Source organism: Phyllostomus discolor, chromosome 5 (assembly GCF_004126475.2).
Source record: "Phyllostomus discolor isolate MPI-MPIP mPhyDis1 chromosome 5, mPhyDis1.pri.v3, whole genome shotgun sequence".
Lineage (NCBI taxonomy): Eukaryota > Metazoa > Chordata > Mammalia > Chiroptera > Phyllostomidae > Phyllostomus > Phyllostomus discolor.
This window is the reverse complement of record NC_040907.2, coordinates 23,553,298-23,573,067: the sequence shown is the minus strand read 5'-3', so window position 1 is coordinate 23,573,067 and position 19,770 is coordinate 23,553,298. Positions and strand designations below refer to the sequence as shown.

General features: G+C 42.3%; 2 protein-coding genes across 4 annotated transcripts in view; both read right to left on the bottom strand.

Annotated features, from left to right (window-relative positions):
* The window catches only part of AGO3 (argonaute RISC catalytic component 3), a 103,236-nt gene extending 96,257 nt beyond the window's left edge, over positions 1–6,979 (bottom strand). Inside the window, exon 1 of the mRNA XM_028512136.2 lies at positions 6,627–6,979. Within this exon, the coding sequence (XP_028367937.1) occupies positions 6,627–6,645 (19 nt within the window). The 5' untranslated portion in view covers positions 6,646–6,979. The remainder of the gene's footprint in view (positions 1–6,626) is intronic.
* Positions 6,980–11,459: 4,480 nt separating this feature from the next.
* AGO1 (argonaute RISC component 1) overlaps positions 11,460–19,770 on the bottom strand; it is a 38,061-nt gene continuing 29,750 nt past the window's right edge. For all 3 annotated transcript variants that reach the window (XM_028511819.2, XM_028511818.2, XM_036025769.1), the window contains 4 exons: positions 19,108–19,242; positions 18,181–18,282; positions 17,650–17,849; positions 11,460–17,402 (listed from right to left, as the gene is read on the bottom strand). In XM_028511819.2, coding sequence (XP_028367620.1) covers positions 17,294–17,402; positions 17,650–17,849; positions 18,181–18,282; positions 19,108–19,242 — 546 coding nt within the window. In that variant the 3' untranslated portion in view covers positions 11,460–17,293. The remainder of the gene's footprint in view (positions 17,403–17,649; positions 17,850–18,180; positions 18,283–19,107; positions 19,243–19,770) is intronic.

Below are 19,770 nucleotides of genomic sequence, written 5' to 3'. Positions count from 1 at the left end.
TTATCAAGTCACAGATAAGTTGAGAGTGAGGATTTGTCTCTAAAAGTCATGCTTTTTACACTACTGTCACACTGCCATTTTTCTCGATTATCATTATTTTGCCTGGTGCTTTTTATACAAACTGGCAAAAACCAAAATTCTGCTTCATGAATAAGCAATGTGACAGCACTCTACTGTTATTTTATTAGCTATAAAATAATAAGGTTTAAGTATCCAAAAATACTGTAATTAATGAAAACCAATTCTGTCAATATAACAAATTATACTCCTAGTGAAACATACTTTATTTATTTAACAAATACACATATTGCCACTACAGTTAAAAATGTAATTACACAGAAATACAAAGCACTATCTGGAATATCTCTCCACCTCAAACTTTTCTTTCAGTAACTATGGTAAGTGCTGGCTAATATTAATCATTTTAAACTTCAAACATAAAACCATACATTTTCAAAAGCATGAGTGTACATAGGTTGTCACTGACCTAACAACCTAATGGGTATTAGTTGTTGAGTCCAAAGACAAATAATAGCCGAAAGCAAACATAACTAATGAAAAATCAGCAGTGAATAAATGAAAATCTACTATAGCATTACTATAGCCTAGTAGCAAATCACAGGTTTTTACTAGGAACTTTTGCTTTAATATTCATAGAATACTGTGTTTCAACAATTCTGCTTCTGGGAATTTACCTTAAAGCAATCACTGGACAATGGTCCAGTGATACAAAGATGTATATACTAGGATACTTACCAAAGTTTTATTCACAATTTTAAAAACTGGAAAAAACCTAAACCACCAGCACTTAATTTTATGTATTGGCTTGGTAAACATTATTATATTGTTATACAGAGGTAAGTATTAACATGGAAAAAATGTCCACGATACATTGCTGAATAGAAAAAGCAGGTTAAAAACAATTAATATGATGGATGGATAGACAGATGTTTGTTTAGGAAGATAATACAATAAAAAATTAACAATAATTTTAGCTGGAGGATAGGATATTTTCACTTTCTATTTTAGACTTTCCTATATCTTTTTTTAATTATAAACATGCATTTTTCAATCAGAAAAAATTCTATTTTTGTTTTGGAAAAATATATTGTGTTGACCTCAAAATGTGACATAATAAAATGCTTCTGTTTACTAAACCCACAAAACTAGTAAATATCAGCATAAGATTTTAGTAATTACCTACCTAATAATTCTACTTATTCATTCAGTAGAACTGTACAGAGTGTACTTATTATCATATTATACATACTACAATCACTACAGCTAAATAATCATTCAGAGAACATTCAGCCTGTTGATGGTTAAATTTCTCAGATGGCAGTCTAGGGAACAATTTTTAAAAGGCATTTTCCCCCTTGAAAACAAGAAGGGACATTATCCAAGTAGCCCCTGTCCTATGGCAATGCCTTGAGATTTATTCTGCAATCAACAAAATTTTAATTGTTTGCTAGGTAGTTTTTGAAAAACTCTGAGTACCCAAGCAAAAATTTTAGAAATTTTTTCATAATTTTAGAGTAATGCAACAAATAGAGATCAAGTCCTAATCTAGAAGTCAGAAATTTCTTTTAAAAAAGAAATTCACTGCTAAGGTATAAATCCACTTGCAATCTATTTTCTAACCATTTTTAAAATTTAGAGTATGCCAATGAAGTGCTGTTGTTAGATCGGAAGTCACTTAAAATATCAAGTATTGGTAATGACTCAAAAATAGTATTATGTAAGCCTACAACTGGGAACATTTTCTTGCAAAATTCTTCCACAAATTAAAATTATAAAAATATCCCTGCCTATATTCTATAGCTATCTTCTGATTTCTCAAGAATTTAGCAATTTAGAAACAATGCAGAAAAAACTGGCTAATATAAATCAAAGAGTTTCTCCAGATAATTTCATTAAACTGACCTTCCAGAATAATACACATAATTTTTATTGTAATCAAACCCCAAAAAGCCTACATTTAAGATATAAGAGCAAGCACTGGTTGTATGACAAAGTTTTGCTACATTTCAAGTTTTGTTTTTTTTTTTAAATAATGGGTAGCCAAAGAAAAGTCATTAATATTAACGGACAATGACAGAAAACTACAGGAACTCCAAATACAGAAAGGCAGTTCATGTATCCTAACAGCATAACCATTATGGTTGAAAAACCACACAATATTCTTTCTCACATATTTTGTTAATGAGCCAAGAATGAGGGTCTATTAAGTATACTAGATAACTGAAACAGAAGTAGGAATCTCTGGTGAAGGCTGCTCATCCCAACAAAACTGAGAGTAAACAGGTTTGGAAAGGACACTGTTCTTAAGTAAAATATCTTTTTAGTTTTACCTGCATGAAAAGAGAACTATCATTTGACTTTTTTTCTCCTTATCCATTAAAAAAAAAAAAGCAAAAAAGAAAAAAAAAGTTATTTTAAGATCCCAGTTTTAGGTATTAGAAGAAGAAAATCTTTTCTAAGATTAACAAAATACTTAATCTTTCAGGTAGATCCTCAAGTATTTTAAGACTGGAAACCAATGTGAAAAAAGATGGTTGTGATATAAAGCAACATAGTATTCAACTAGAATTTAACAGCTTATGACAATTTGGCAAGAATTCTACTCTGAGCTAGGGTTTTCCCATGTACAACAGAGAATTCTTGTAGGAAATGTCCCCTTTACAGGGCCCTCGACTTCTTTGCATACTATCAGGCCATGCTTATAGAATCAGATGAGTGCAATGTTCTCAATGGAAAAAATAAACATAAGTTTATTCTAAAATACCAACTTACTACATAAAATTTTCCAGAAAACAAAAGGAAGTAGTATCTAGAAATCATTTCATTCATTCTGTTTTCCTAAATTTCTATATTTTTTCTAAATTAAGAGAGTTATTATTTTTGAATTTGGTTTAAAAATTTATTAAAGAGTAATTATATTGGGGGAATGAATCATGAGTCTTTATCACGTTAAATGAGGGTTACATATATGTTCTTTTTTCCTATAAAGTCTTGGTTCAGAATGAAAAAGTTACTGCTTGTCTCCTTTTTTAGTTTCCCCCCATGGTGTTCTATCACTGTCAGAAAATCCTAAAAAACAAAAACAAAAACCAAAACACCAAAATCACAATACTCTTCCACATTTTTATATGTCCCAATGCCAATTATGATCAGCAAATATTAGGGAAAAAGTTTTTTCTTTAATATTTTTATTTATTTGTTTGTTTGTTTGTTTGTTTGTTTTTTAGAGAGAGGGGAAAGGAAGGAGAAAGAGGGAGAGAAACATCAATGTGTGAGAGAAGCCTTGACTGGGTTGCCTCTTGCATGTGCCCCAACGGGGGACCAGCCCACCAGTAACCTTTTGCTTCGCAGGGCAATGCCCAGCCCAGTGAGCCACACCAGTCAGGTGGGAAAAGTTTTAATAGCCACTCCAGAGCAGCACAAGCTAAAATTTAAGTGACAACCAAGTAAAAAAAAAACAAAAACGTTTTCCATGTTCAAAACTCATGCCCTTCCAGAGCAGTATTCTGACATTTCTTTCTAAGACAAAAATCTACAAGTGAGAAAATTTATATAAAATTTATGTAACAATAAAAACACTTCCCAAAGTGATTCAAGATTTGAATACTCAACTGAGAACCTAATGGCATTGTATTTTTAGTATTTTGAAGCCATTTTTATCAACTTCATCCAAATCTAGCTTTCACACATAAAGTGTTTATCCCTTTTGAACTTGTTCTCAAATGATTTTTCTCGATTTTTAGTACTAAAGAATGCAGAGCCCTAAAACAACTATTTAAACATGAATTTAAAAGTACAACTAAGAGCCCTGGCCAGTGTGGTTCGGCTGGTTGGAGCCTTGTCCTGTGCAATGAAAGGTCCTGAAAGGTCCCGGGTTTGATTCCTGGTCAGGGCACATACCTGGGTTGAGGGTTCAATCCCCAATTGGGGCCCTTAAAGGAGATAATCTATGTTTCTAAGCCACACCCTCATCTCTCTCTCTCTAAAATCAATGAATATATGACAACTGCCAAACTTGTCAAATCAATTTGTGTATCAATAATTTAAGATAAAAGTAAATGTTTTTCTTTCATAAGTAGGTTAAGTGCAATTCCACTGACCCTAAACAGTATTTTGACTTTACTTAAAAATACAGACTAGAGCCCTGGCTGGTGTGGCTCAGTGGATTGACTGCCAGCCTGTGAACCAAAAGGTCACCAGTTTGATTCCCAGTCAGGGTCCGTACCTGGGTCACAGGTTTTGGTCCTGCTCTGGGACTGGTCTGGGCCTTTGAAAGAAGCAACCAATCAATGTTTCTCTCCCTCTCTTTCTCCCTCCTTTCCCTTCTCTCTAAAAACAAATAAAATCTTAAGAAAAAAAAATTGTGCCAGTTTTGGTTAAATCAAAGTTCACACAGTACTAGGTCAGTAGTTTGTATAAAACACTCTTAAAAATCACTTAAGAGGTTTCATGCAAAAGGGAAGAACAGACAAATAAAACTTTTAGTGGGGAATGATTCCTCAAGAAACAATTATATAGTATTTGTATTCAAAGTCTCTAATGTAAATAAACTTAAGAGGATTCCTGAGAAATCTCCATACATAAGAAAAACTTAGAAAAGAATTGGAGAGCCAAGATCCAATACTGATTTCATACACAATTACAGAACATTTACATCTAAAATATTTTTAGCCAAAAAATGTATCTGGCAAATTCTTGGCTTAAAACTTACTTGCACATTTCCCCCAATGCATAGTTTCAATTTCATAAGCAGCGTAACAACTGCATATAAGTTTCAGGAAGAATGAAAATTTTGTTTTTGACGATGACAAGCTTAAGACAAATTATGCCTTATCTTCACTAGAGATTACAGTCAAACATGCATAAACTCTGCGTTTCAAGATGTCCAGTTCTTAGTTCAAAAATTCATAGCAGCATTTACTGAATCATACTTGGTTACTCAGATCAGTTGACAAGGTGGTTTGATTTTAGAAAAATTTCTAAGATGTCCACATATTGGACATAATTTCATATTTAATAAAACCAGACTAGAGAAACAGTATAGAGAAAAAGTGTCTCTGGAAAAAAATGAAATATCTTTAAAAGTTTCAGAATGATTAAAGAAGTTTAACTTTCACGGGTTTTTTTCCAGGTTTAACAACAGGATAGTTATGTAAAAATCACCAATAGCCACAAATTATCACAATCCCTTAAAAGTACAGGAGAAAGTTAAAAAAAAAAAAGGCAGGACACAGTTTTGGAAAAACACAAACCAAGTGTCAAACAAATGATAGCCTAAAACTTTTCACAATCTAGATAAATTTTCCCTTTTTAAGAAGATATTAAGAAAAAAATGGAGCATGCAAAAGAAAAACGGTACAAATCAATTAGAGAAAATTTCATACATTAAGACTTTTAATAAAACTCCCCATCCCACCTCTACCACTGGACCACTTTTGCACGTATGTATCTGACAATTATACTCCTTAACATAATCAACAAATTCTTTAGTATCACTATGTTACCGGCTTCTTTTATACAAGTTCTTATTACCTCATATTCAGGTACCTCCAAAATTGGCAAAATGAGATGTGAAATTCAGGGCTTATTATACCATTAGTAACAAGGACCCCCCCCCCAATATTTTGAAAATTTATTTATACATTTGTGACAGTCTGAATGAAGCAAACTTTCAAATTTAACACAGCAAGCATGAGTGATCCTTTGGAAAGCAAATCATTATGTAACATCTACTTTATGTCCCTCGACTAATTACCTTAGAACCATAAAGAGTGCTTTTTTTTTCTTTTAAGATCAAGTACTTCCCAAGTTGCAATTTTTTCTCAAGACTCCCGTTTTTCTCAAGATTACCGCTCTCCCCAGGGAGAGAAAGTGGTTTTCTTAAATTCCAAATTTCCAGGAATATGACAACGCTTCTCTAGGGACCAGATAATGAAAAATAAAGTACTGTCAGCAATTTTAGGATCCACCTCACATAAGCAGTGTTCCAGCCTGATAGGAAGGACATTTCCAAGAGGCTCAGCAACTAAATACGGGAGCAAAAGTAGGTTTACAGTGGTGAGTAGGCGAAATACAGTTTATCCTTGTATTATTTAGTAATCACTGTACTATTTTCCATACCAGCAACTGTAAACCTACTTTTGCCACACCCTGTATATCCTACGCTGCCACAAACATCAGAAGAGAACTCGGGGATGACGTTGCACTAAAACCAAGCTTAATTCTCGTCTGTTATCTCACTCTATCTTCCTAACTACCTTAAGAGGTAAGGAATGGAGAAAGCTGGCCGCCCCAGCGCCTCTACGGGACACCCAACCCGGTTAAAGAACACGCACATCTCCAACCGGAGTAACAAAAGCGATGGCTCCAAGCAAGAGTAATATCGCCTTAGAGAGCCCCAAACTTCAATCCTTTAAGCAGTGTCCCCTCCCCGCAGTTTCGCCTACTCAGTGGCTCCGGGGAACTGCGGCGGGGCTGCGCGGAGGAGGGGCGGGCAGAGAGGAGAACCGCCCGGACCCCGCTCACCTCGCACACCGGCGCCGGGGCTAAGAGCAACGATGCTCTGGAGCTACCCCACTGAGCCGGCCAACAGCTCTGACACTCACCTGCGGAGCCGATTTCCATTCATGGAGCTGGGGGGTGTGCTTCGAGCGAGAAGGGCGCCCGCGACTGGGGGCAAAGAGGCGGCGCAGGGGGGCGACGCGGTGCGACAGGCACTCTCACTTGGCCGCGAGGCGAGGTGGCGACAGCTTCTCCTCAGCGCCTGCACTCCGAAAGCTTTCGTCAGGAGGAGCCGCCGACAGGACACGGCTAGGCGAGAGGAGGAAGCGTGAGGCAAGGAGAGGTGAGCTCGGCGCGGAACTTGCGTCGCCTGCGGGCGCTTACGCTATCACTGCCCCTCTAGGACTGCGGCTCGCCGCCGACCTCCCCGGGGCCGCCCCCGGAAGCCGGCTTGCGTCAGTTCCGCTGCCCCGGCTCGCCCGACGTCCCTGCGGATGACGTAGGAGTGTCGGGAGGCGGGCGCCGAGCCTGGGCGGAGCCTGCGGCTTGTGGGGGCGGGTGCAGGCGGTGCCGGCCCGAGACGACCCGGAGGGGTTGTAGCCCTCGAACCGCAGGTGCGGACCGGTGCCTGCCTGTGGTGACGTCGCGGAGGGCGGTGTGGCTTCTCCGGGGAAGAGCCTACCTGGAGCGAGGCGGGTGGAGGTGCAGGGCCCTGACCCGCAGCGGAGAGGGCCGCCCTCATTCCCCAGCCCTTCCCTCCACGCCCGGTTTGGGCGGCCCCGCGCGCTTCCTCCTCAGCAGGAGAGCCGGGAGCCGCCGCAGCGGGTCAACTCAATAGGGTTGCTTTGACGACCATTTTTTTGGGGGGGAAATGTACAATTTCACTTGGGAAAAGATTAAGAAACAGGACATTCCACGAAGATCAGACCGAGCAATTTTCAAGTTTAAAATTCTTGAATGGCGCTTCGTCCCACTGAGAAGACCCGGACTCCTTTCCAGGGCCAAAACGCTTGGCGTTAACGGGGACCCGGTCTTTGGCGAGACTCGTCACCGCTGCACCCGTACGGCTCGGCTTCGCGCACCTCCTTCCGGCTTGGGGCCTCTGCTTCTCGTTGCCTTGGCCGGGAATCCTTCCTGTCTCTGCTCTTTCCTTTTTATACCTCAACTTACTTCAGAGTGCTCTTCCGGTGTGATGGGCACCCCGTTTCTCTGTTAGTGTTTTTCCTTAATAACCCCTGTCTCAATCTGTAACTTGTTTTTACTAGTTAACCCTCCCACTAGAATGTAAACTCTGTAAGATTACCAGGACCGGCACATTCACTGGGAAGTAGCAGGTCCTTATTTGTTGACTTTACTGGTGATACTATTTTATTCAGGCTCAGGAATGGTTCAGGAATTTTCCCTGTCCCTACGCATCAGTAATGGTTAGACTTTTAAAAAACCAAGTGTACCCATTTTTTTTTTAAAGCTTGGGACAAAGAAGGAAAAGTATCTTAAGTATGTCCCCCATCCGCTCCCCCAGTCACTGTGGGACTTTGGTCACTTGAGCCTCTGGGCTTCATTCTCATCTAAAAAATGTAGAGAATAACACGTACCTTATAGTTGTGAGGTTAAGGAATGTACATAAAGCACAAAGAAAACCCTCCCTAAATGTTAGTGAGTTTAAGAAGTAGTTATTTGGTGACTATTTTATTATTTACTAGGATGGTTACTATTAAAGTTACCATTTTAAAGCACTTAATAGATGCACCTGCCTGTAAACACTTCATAAACTGTATTCAAACCCATATCTGATTCCAATTCTTTCTCATTTCTTCCTTCCCATCCTTACACCTTTTAGTGAAAATGCCCCCCTCCAATTTAAAAATGTCAAATGGTCATCAGATAAAACATGGTATCTTCAAAATCATGTTCAATCCCAGTCTATAGGAGCACCAAACAGGGTAAATACCAACTGTTGTGCAACAGTCTATCACACTTTGAACCCCTAAGTCTGGAACTGCCCCCTAAATGACTACAGGCTGCCTCTGTGTCTCCCAGAGTAGACATGGCGATCGTCATGAACCCTAGAAGTGGGCCACTGTCTTCTTTGTTGACACAGATGAAGCAGGATTTGGACCTTCTAATTAGATCTAGATTAACTAGTGATGTCTTCCCATCTACTTCTGCTGTGACCTCCACCTTGTTAGAGCAAGCCCATATTAAGTATCATGAACTATAATATCAGGAAGAGGGAAGGCAAAAATTTGAACGATTCTGCCAGAAACACAAGTTGTATGAGGTTCGCTCCTGACCAAACACACATCCTAGTTTTGGATATAACCTCATTCCCAAATGAGTCTGCTCTTAAGGGCAAACAGGAGGCTCTTTGTGCATCTTGTTAACGGTCACAGCCCCAGTGCCTAGAAGAGTGCCAGTGCCTGGCACACAGCAGCATTCCATAAATAGTTGTGGGAGAGGTGGATGAGTGGGCTCCAGGAATGGGGCTCAGGAAGTAGGCTAAACCTCTGCCCTTATCCCTTATGGCACTGGTTGCTCTCTGGAGGCAGTATAAAATAGTACAGAAATCTCAGGAGCAAGGAAATCAATGCACACTGAATGTTGCATTCCTAGGCTTCCTGTGCTAGATAAACACCACTGGATGAGGGCAACTGGACTGAATTCTCTCCTCTCATAGGGTGAAGTCAGTTGCGACAAGCTCAAATCTCTTCTCTTAGACCAGAAGTTTTTAGATAGCAGAAAGCGAGCTACAGTTGACCCTTTAATAACACTGGGGTTATGGACGCCGAACCCCAGGTAGTTGAAAACCTGGGTATTAACTTTTGACTTCCCCAAATTTAACTATGGTCGTCCTTGAGGGGACTGTTTTCAGGAGTCCCTGTGGATGCCAAAATCCAAGGATGTTCAGGCCCCTCATGTGAAATGGTGTAGAAACAATGTGTGCAGTTGGCCCTCCACATTTACAGAATTCCAACTGGGGATTGACAATACAGTGCTGTTTTCGATCTGCATTTGGTTGTATCTGCAAATGCAAAATCCGAGACTACAAAGGGCTAACTATGTATTTAGCCCTTGCACTATTGAAAAAAATCCACATATAAGGGAACCTGTGCAGTGTAAGCCTGTGTTGTTCAAGGGTCAACTGTCCTCTGTACTGCAGCAGCACACGATATAAAACATCCTGGCTTTAGGCACAGTCAGAGCTAAGACCAAAGGCCCTTGGCTACCATCTCTGATCCTAGAAAAGTCATTCTCTCTTAGCCTCATGTTGCTCATCTGTAAACACCGAAGTACCTGCATAGAGCAGACACTGCTGGATACTTATCCAAGCCCTTACCTCCTTTTTTCTTGCCTAATAGATAAGATTTGTTTTTCTAATCCACGGATTTAGAGGGTAACTCTGAATTAATCTCATCCAGGCAGGATGGATGATCTCATTAGCTTTGCCAATGACAGGAGTGGGAAGATGACCCATTTCTAGCAAATGAGATGAGGCCAGATCTGCTGGGGTTTCCAGGGATGTTCTAACTTTAAATGAAACATTGGGGGGAAAAAATTAGTCCCTCTTCTGCAAGACATTGTTCTGTCAGCATTTCCTTCCTGGAATTACAATAGCCATCTTGGGACCCCAAGGTGAACCAGCATTAGCATAAACCAAAACAGGACAGCAGAGCAAAAAGACTGCATGCCCCTGGTTTGTTGGTATCATCATTAAGCCACCATATTAAATCAAGACTTCTTGTAATGTGAAAGTTCCCTTATTTAAGCCAACTTAATTGGAGTTTTGTTACAGGCAATCAAAGTTAACTGATAAACTACTTCACATGAATGCTGTGAAATACAGATAAGGTAAACAGATATTATACAAAACACCTTCTCAAGTACTTGCTACAAATATATGTTGCCCAGTTAACAGGGCAGAGGGAACACTGCTCAACCAATATTGAAAAGGGATGTGCAGGGGTGCTAGGACAAGCGCCTCAACTAAAAATCTTGAGCTCCAGAACCAGACAAATCAGGCTTGGGCTCCCACCATATTTTTCTCTTTATTAGTGATCAACAGCAATTTAATTTAATCCTGAACTTTTTTTTTCTTTTTTTGGTTAACATCAATCATTTCTAAACACTGAAGCTTATGGCAAAAAAAAAAAAAAAAGTGCCATAATCATCTTCCCACTTGCTCTGCTAAATATTTCACTTGTTTCGTTAGGGGTCATAAATTTAAGCCTTATTTCAACTGGGGAAAAAAAATCTCTGTGCTCCAATCTGCTCAGTTTAACCAACCTCACTAAACCGTGCTGCTGAAAAGGAGCATGGGTCTGGCTGATTTGCTCCCGAGGGAATCTGGCAGGTAGTGTCCACAGGTTCCTTCTGCAATTTGAAGAGTCACATGTGGCCTCCAGAGGAATGCCAGGCCCACTTATGCACACACTAGCTGCCACTGAAAATTTCTCACTGGGCTCTGTGCCAGAATCCTCTGAGCAATCTCCCCACAGAGTAACAATGCTCTAACAGTACCAGGGAGAAACGCCAGAGCTTACATGCTTGACATTTGTGCCATCAGCTGAAGGTACAAGACAAGACCATGGAATCTCCAAGGTGGGATGAAGGTGAGAAAAAAATGATAACCTGGTTAAATTTCTGCTTACCTGAAGATTTAGAAATGCTAAGTCCATCCTGTACACTCAGTATCACCTTGATTCCCCACCACCACACTCTGTGTTCATAAACCACAGATTTCTAGCTCATTTCAATTCTGTTCACAAATATTAACCCCTTCATATATGCTATGGCCTGAAGATGACAAAAGTGAATAGAATGTAGTTTCTGCTCCTAGGAGTTCACGGGCTCTAAAGGAAACAAGTCATGAAAATAAATAGAGCAAGCCGCTAAGTGCTATAGATATAGAATGCACTGAACACCATCTATGACACTGGTTAGGAACAAAATTAGACTTGTTTATTTTATTCTTTTACAAGTAGCTCCTGAAAACAGGAGGAAGCTGGAGGTGGTGGTGGCGGTTGTGGTGAACAGCTTGGAAGACCTAGTCTTAGCCTTATTTAAATTAGGTTTTTCCAATGCTCCTTTTCAAGAAATACTGGAGAATGACCATAAAGTTCTAAAATCCCAAAGAAGATGGGGTGGAGGATGGTAAACTGAGTAGAAAAATATACCCCTTTCCCACTGTAGCAGTTCATGTTGTTAATCACACCCTTCTTGGATTCTATTCCATTCTTTTGACTTTTCTCCCACCTCATTAAATCAAAAATATACAAAATATCTACTAGTGATTTGACAGTTATCTTAGGCTCTGCTTGCTTTCCGCATCCCTTAAACTGTGTTTCCTAGAGTTGTACATGTTTCTCTCACTCTACTCGTTATCTAAACCATTTTTTTCCATTCCTATGGCTTTAACTATCATCTATAATCCCACATCTATAATTGCAGTTTTGTAGTCTTCCCTGAGCACCAAAACATAAGTTGTTTACTGGAAACTTCAACCTCACTGCCCCATGGGAACCTCAAAACTCAGTCTCTACAAGGCTAATTGTCTTTCTTCTCAAAATTCACCAGGTTCCTTCTATAGTCTTTTCTATTCACATCTTGGTTAGAAGAATGTCCCAGTACAGTCACTTGCTCAAGCGGAAATGTGGTCATTATTAGCTTCTACTTCTCTCTTCGCCTTCCATTATCCATTCAGTCCTATTAATTCTAACTCCTGAGTGTTTCTCAAATGCCCTTTCCCATCTTCATTGCTATAGCCTTATAGCCTTGTTTCAGTCCCTCATCATCTCTTTCCTGTACCAGGCGACCATGTGGCTACTCATAACCCCAACCAAACTTTTAAGCTCCTTAAGGAGAGTCTTCCTCATTTTTGAATTGTGCCTGCCTTTTCTCCCAACAATATTTCTGGACACAGTACTTTGCATGTTTGTTGAAGAATAAATAGAGGCCCTGTGAAATAGGATTACATACAATCTGCAGTTTCAACACTCTGGGATTTGTTTTTTGCACTTTCCTCCTTTAGAAGTGATGGTTCTGCTCTTGTAGCAATCAATTATTCTAGCTTAAAATTTATCGGAGACATAATTAATCCCAACAGTTTGCTTCTCCAACAATAAAAAAAGAGAGAGAGAGACCGCACTTTAGAAACAGAAGCCACCAATGTCTTTATAAAACACGGAATTGTGCTGCTGCTGTTGCTTGCTTTAGAAGTAACTGTACATTACAGCTGCTGGGATAATTTTACAATAACAGACTGGACAAGGTACAGCTCAGAGCAGGACACAAACACAAGTCTCAAAGGGAAACAAATGCAAACAAGTACACAGCTGTGAGGCTCCAGGGACATTTCCCTATCCATGCTGCACTTGAGAAGGATAAAAAGTTTAGAAACTAAAGTAAAACCCAGAGTAGTCACACATGCCCACCAGATGGCTGCTAAGTGCCAACGTCGCACACCATTCAGGTTGGACTGTGTGTACAGGAAAGTCATTTCATTCTTCCTTATTGCTACTATACCAGGGGACACTGTGCATTTGATACATTGTCTTTACTTGCACAGTCCTTGGAGTTTATTTTCCTTTTTAAAAAAAGGAAGTCTGCCTTCCTCACCTTATTCTGATTTTTTGTTGTTTTGAGCCATTCCCTCCACTCCCATTCTTGGGCTCCCAAACAACAACAGCCAGAGGTTCTAAGTCAATTGGAGTAGAGTAAGAGGAGAGCACCAACCTAGCTTCTCCCTGCTCAGGGAGAAGGCAAGTCCTAATAAATGGGGGAAACAGAAAACCGGAGCTTCCCTTCTCCCCAATCTGCTTAGAAGGCCAAATAGAAAAGAGTGCCCCGCACATCCCTGCCATGATCAGACTTTAAAAAGGAAGGCATCCCAGCTACCATCCTGGATTGGCCTAGGCCCAATAAATATAAATAAAAATAGCTCCCCCCTATGTAGTCCCCAAAACTGCATTTTGGCTAGTTTGAGATGACTTTCTACCTTGAAGAGGAAAAAATTTCCATTTTTCTGTGTTACTCATGAAGCCAGGTCTAAAACACTGCCCTACCCACCTTGCAGATATTCCACGGGCCAGCTAGGAACCATCTCTTTGGCTGCCCATCTTGGGTGTTAAGTCTCATTTACAGAATTCTGGACAAGAAAAAGAAAACTCCAAGAACACTGTAGCTTAGCCGAAGAGGAACGATCTACTAGGTGAAAACCAGGAGCTTTTTAGGGAGGTTTTATGCCTTTAGGTACCTTCTTCTTCAGCATTATTCCAGCCCGACGTTCCCAGCAACGGGAGACCTGGCTTATCCCCAGAGACAAGCAATAGCACCTCAACCCCCAAGGGCCCAGGCTGGACTGGAAAAATGATCAATAAGCAGTGCTCTCCCTTCCCATTTTTTATCCAAATTCTGTCCATTCTCTTTCTATTGATCTCTTCTTTCCCCATGTCTATTCCCTGGAACAACGAACCCTGGATACCTAAATAGCTCAATCCTAACAGATTCTCAGGATAGGGAAGCCCAAAGTAGAGAAAAATGGAACCAGATCAAGAAAAAGCAACAAGAGAAACTAACTCCAAGGAGTGGACAGGTGTGAAAGTTGACAGAAGCCCCTGATTTCAAGCCACTTGGGCAGGCCTGCTGCTCAGCCCCTTTGTAAGCTCGAGGGCAGTCCAGCCCAAAGAGAACATCACTGGGCTTGGGGAACAGATTCTTGGGTCTTCTGCAGCCAAAAAGCTAAGCCTGACCTTGCCAGCTAACAGTGGGATCATTGTAGCCACATAGAGAATTCATCATCAGGCAGGCAGATCGGCAAGCAAGCTGAGTGAAAAGGAAAAAAAAAAAAAAAAAAAAAAAGGAAGCCAGGCAAAGAGAAGAGGAAAAGCAAGGCAAAGAGTGGAACGAAGGAGCACAAGACTGGTCTAAAAAGATGAGGCTGGGGTTATCCAGTGCTTCCTCAGAGCTTAAGTGAGCAGCACCACCTAAACCACATCCAAGAAAGCCAAAGCTTGTTGCCAACACCAATTCCCAATCTGCATGCACCACCTTTCAAACAAGAATAATCCTCAAGGTCAAGGGTTGTTTTTCAAGTCTCAAAGATTAAAAAAATAATAAAATCAGAGCAAGAAGTCATTTTCTTGCTATTGCCCAAGCTGTTTCTCTTGCTTTTATTTATTGAATGGCATGTGCAATGCCAAAGGGCTAAAAAATACATTTCGAGCCCCAGCGCCAAACTCAACTGGAGAGAGTGAGGCAAAGAGAAAAAGAACACAAACTGGTTGCTGAGAGTAGGTGGCTACCACCAGCTCCCTATGGATAATTGCAAATGCTGGTGAATGACTGGACCCTTCAGGAATAATGCCCTGATCCTAGCCCCAAAATGCACCCAAGAAGAGAACATGCAGAGCTCCCCTCCCCTAAGGGTGACTGAACATGAAGTAGACAGTATATGAAGGCGATGGACAGGGCAGATGGAGTGTTGGCATCACTCTCTTTAGGCACTTGTGTAAGGAATGTAGGCTCTCCAGTGAGCTAACTCCTCCCACAGCCCTCCATTCTGTTCTTCAGCTGGGCTGTGCCCATGGGGCACCCAATGCTGTAGCCAGTAGGAAAGAAGTAAAGGAAGAGTTACTCAACAGTCCTGATGCCTTCCTCCATAGTCAATGTTTGTGCTATGTTTTGTGAAGTTACTGAACAAAGTAGCCAACCAGAACAGAACCTGGGAGTGACTGTTTTGCATAGCAAATCTGGGTCTGTACAAGGGCTGCTGGGGAGGGAAAGTGGTAGCTTTAACCGCTCAGGGCCAGATTCAGACCGGCTTTCCTCCGGCTGGCCTCCATGCCTGAACTAGGTCTAAAGTGTCATGGCTTTATCACCAGACTGGGGCAAACCCAAGCCCAGGCTATTCAAAAAGAGGAATTTCCACACTGGAGCTGCAAGTTCTCATCCCAAGCAGTGGGAAAGGAGAAAATGAACAGTCAAGGAAAGAGGGGGCCTTGCCTTAAGGCCAGCAGGCACCAAGCTAGAACCCCCTACACTTCCGGTTCTACAAGACAGCCAAACCCCATTTCTATCCAGGCAAACAGACAAACAAACAAATAAAAAAAAAAAAGCCCATGCCACTCATTCACATGCCCTAGCGGGAAACCAGGAAAAATTCATTTGTGTAAACAGAAGCAATAGGGAGCAGCAAAATCCTCCAGCCTATTCACAGGACACGCTGGAATCTGGGTGAGCCGAAGTGTCAGAGGACAGTCCAGAGGAAGGGGAAGACGCACTTGCAGGAAAGAGTGCAGGGCAGTGCAGAGGGGGGAGCTGTAGCAAGAAAAAGGTATTTTCTGCATGGAGGAAAGATGGAGCCTGAGCCCCACATTGGGGAGATAACCGCCCCTTACCCAGCCAGGCCAAAGAACAAGTCAGGTACAGAGTTCCTTCTAATGGCTCAATGTTTCTGGGATGTAAACTCATTGGGCATTGGAGGGATATCCAGATTTTGGCAATAGACTCAAGTTATGGTATAAAAATAACATTTAGTTTTTGCTCTTTTTTCTTATTTTAGACCTAAGGATCGCTTGTTTTAAGACACCCCAGTTAAGAAATATTGAAACATACGAGACTTGACCATTGGGGGAAAAAATAAGCCAAGAGTGAGAAAAGCTATGAAAGTAACTCCAGACCCAGGCAGGGAGGGAGGGTGGTGGGAGGACAGGGAGGAAAGGAGGTATAGCCAGTCATCTCAGCAGCTTCAGAGACTTGTCAGGTCTGAAAGTGCAAATGTCAATGGATTTTAACCATCTTGAGGTTGTAACCTTTTAAAAAGCTCAATGAATATGAAAGTCAATTCCTTTAAATGCAAAATAGCTGGCGGTCTGGCTGGAGGCTTGTTGGGTTAGGGGTATTTCTTACCCACCTACCTACCTCCTCTCCCACCCCCACCCCATCCCCCCAAAGAAAGGTACAAAAGGTTGCAGTTCTGCAGCATTACCGTTACAGGGAAGGCACTGGTTACCCACCAGCAGGCGGAAGGAAGACAGGGTCATGTCACTTCAGAGCTAAGTGCCATAGTGCCTTAAGTCATATTAGGGGCTGGATGTCTTATCAGGGAGGAGGTACAAGGTAGGGTAGGAAAAGGTAGAGAGAGAAGAATAAGGAAAGGGCGGGGGTGGCGGCAGGGGGAGGAGCAACCAAAACCATTAGCATTAAAAAACCTTCCTACAAAGTGGATACTTAACCCATCAAAACATCTTGTATCCTAAAATATTGATCTGGGTCTGGTTTCGTTTTTCTTCTTAAACAAATCTAGACCTTTTCTGATTAAGGCTCCTAAAAAATCCTTCCCTCCTCCCACCCACTTTCTCAAGTACCTCACTTTCCCATCTAAAGTATCGAACCCAAACCTACCAGCTTTTGTCCGAAGGACTGCAGAGCCGACCTTACCAAGCTGCCAGGCATGAGTCTTTAGCACTGTGAGTCACATGAGACACCTGTGTGTGTGGTGGGCACCGGTGCTGCCCCTCTTGGTCCAGTGGTCAGGGCCAGATGTGACAAGATGGGGTGAGGGGTATGAGGTGAATATCAGAAATTTCTGGCTGGTGTTCTGGCTTACTGGCCCTGTTCCCCACCCTTTTGCCCCATCTGTAGAAGGAAACAAGGCCTTCTGCACTCCTCCCTGCTCCACCTCCCTCCTCCCTGCTTCCTCTGGATTTGGGCAGCACAGCTCTTGGGGCTTGGAAAACTTTCTTCTATCCAGTGAGGTAACAGCTTTCTGCCTTCAAGCGAAGTACATGGTGCGCAGAGTATCCTGGTGAACCTGCACGGCTTTGGCCAGGGCCTGAGGGTCCCGCCCATTGCTCTGCCCCGATATGTGGCTCCCCTCTCCACTGAAAAGGAAAAATGAAAGAAGTCCTTCCTGGTGAACTGAGCTGCTGCTAATCCCTTCCCCCAACCCTAGGGTGACAATTCCTATACCAGCTTAAGGAAAAAAAAAAAATCCAACCCAGATTTGGCAGATGAACCCAGAGACACGGAAGTGAACAATACGCATGTTCCTTCTACCCAAGGGAAGTTGGGAGGGTCTGGTACCAGAGGCTGACACATAAAGAAAGCCAGCCTGATCCCATGCCTCACCTGTCATGTTCCTTGTCCACTAGGTGATATCGTGCCCGGAAAGCTACCAGGCGGGCATAGTAGGCAGGTGCTGGGATGGAGACGGAGCGTGTGCATCGTACATAAGTGTGGCATAGCTGGTACGTCAAGATCTGGAGCTCATCTGCTGTGAAACGGTTGTCATCCCAAAGGACATAGTAATGGGATGGTCGGCTGGTGCCCTGGGAAGATAGGAAGGTGAGGGGCCCCAGATTGGGGAGAGGGGATGGCTGATAATAAGGAACAGGATCACTGTTTAAGATTATGGCTATGTTGGAAGACCCACCCATAAACAGGCAAACACAAAGTCACCTATGACATAAAGAACCCCTCTTATGGGCAATTTGCCTAAGATATTCAAAGTGTACTTCTGTTCCAGTACACTAAAAGGGCCAATTAAGAGAACAATCCTGATTTAAATACCACTCAGTAATGACAAATACATTCTACAGGCAGTGCTAATAATCAACTAATTTTCAACCCACTGGAAACCCCAGGACATAGCCCAACTACCTGGATGCCTGCGTGGCTGCACAGGTAGAAGTCAAACTCAAACGGGTGGGTGATGTTGGTGTCCACAGTGGTCCCAGCTGGGATGTTACCACTCTTCCCAATCTGTACAGAGACAAAGACAACCAAGATCCCAAGACCTGCCTGGCCCTAACGAGGGCCCCAACTCAATTCTACTCTGACTCCACCAGAATCCCAGAGGATCACTGTTCCCAGAGGGCATTGGGTCTTGAAATAATAGGCTTCTAAAGTCACACAGAACAGTGTTTTAAGTGATAGTTTCACCATTTATTAGCTGTGTGATCTTAGCAAGTCACTTAACCTTTCTGAGGTTAAACTGGAGGTAATAATAGTACCTACCTCACAGGGCTGCTGTGAGGAAGACGCCTTGTACATTGTCTGGCACATAGGAGAAGTTCAATAAATGGTAGTTCCCTTTCCCTTCTCTGGGAGCTGGTCTATATATGGGGTCTATAGGCCAGGGAGCTAGGAGGAGGGAGAGGACGTATAAGGGAAGGAGGGGAGAAGGGGGTAACAAAGGGAAGGAAGTGGTAGAGGAAGGACCACAAGAAATAGAGGGAAAGGGCCAGAGAGGATGAACAGGCCAAGAACTAAATCCCCAGATTTTATCTCAAGGGCTCTTTGCCATATTAAGATAAGGGAGATAGGCCCTGGCTGGTGTGGCTCAGTGGACTGAGTACTGGCCTGTGAACCAAAGGGTTGCCAGTTCAATTCCCAATCTAGGGCACATGCCTGGGTTGCGGCCAAGTCGCCAGTAGGGGGCACGCTAGCGGTAACCACACAGTGATGTTTCCCTCTCTTTTCCCCTCCCTTCCCCTCTCTAAAAATAAATAAATAATTTTTTTAGAAAAGAGAAGGGAGACAGTATGGATGAGGGTATATAGGTGGCTTCCTCAATCCCTCACTCACTCGCTCATTCTTGTCAGCACAAAAAAGGCGGGTGTGATGGCGTTTCTGCACCACAATATAAGTGATTCCAGGCTGGTAGTCCTTTTCCAGTTTGATGCAGGCATCACGAATGGCCAGCAGCTCATAGTGGAGTATCTAGGCACAGGGTGAGGAGGGAGACAAAGGACATACAGCTCTTCTTGAGTTAAGACACATAATATGGCTTTTCCCTTGGTCTCCCTTTATAAGTGGACATACAACCATTAGAGCTGATGGGCCCTTTCTGCCAAAATCAGCCTTATATGCAGTTCACCTAAGATGTTCCTATAAAACCTTGGCTAGGAGTTTTGGCATCAGCAGAGAGCACTTACCTGGTTTTTATGAATGAGAAACCTAAATCAAGACACAGAACCAAGGTTCACAGAGAAATCCCAACGCCCAAAGAGTAAGGTCACTTTCAGTATCAGGAGGATAGTGGGAGTTCCCCTGGGACCTCCAAAAGCAGGCAAGGTTGGTACCACCAAAGAAGAGTAGACACATAGTTCAGAAACAGGTGCAGAGGGAGTAGATAAATTCTGTCCTATAAAGTAGCAGGATTATAAGAAAAATGGACTAGCTAAAGAAGCAGCCGCAGATTAAATAACCATAGGCAATGGTTGCCTTGTGGCCTTGGATACCAGTTAT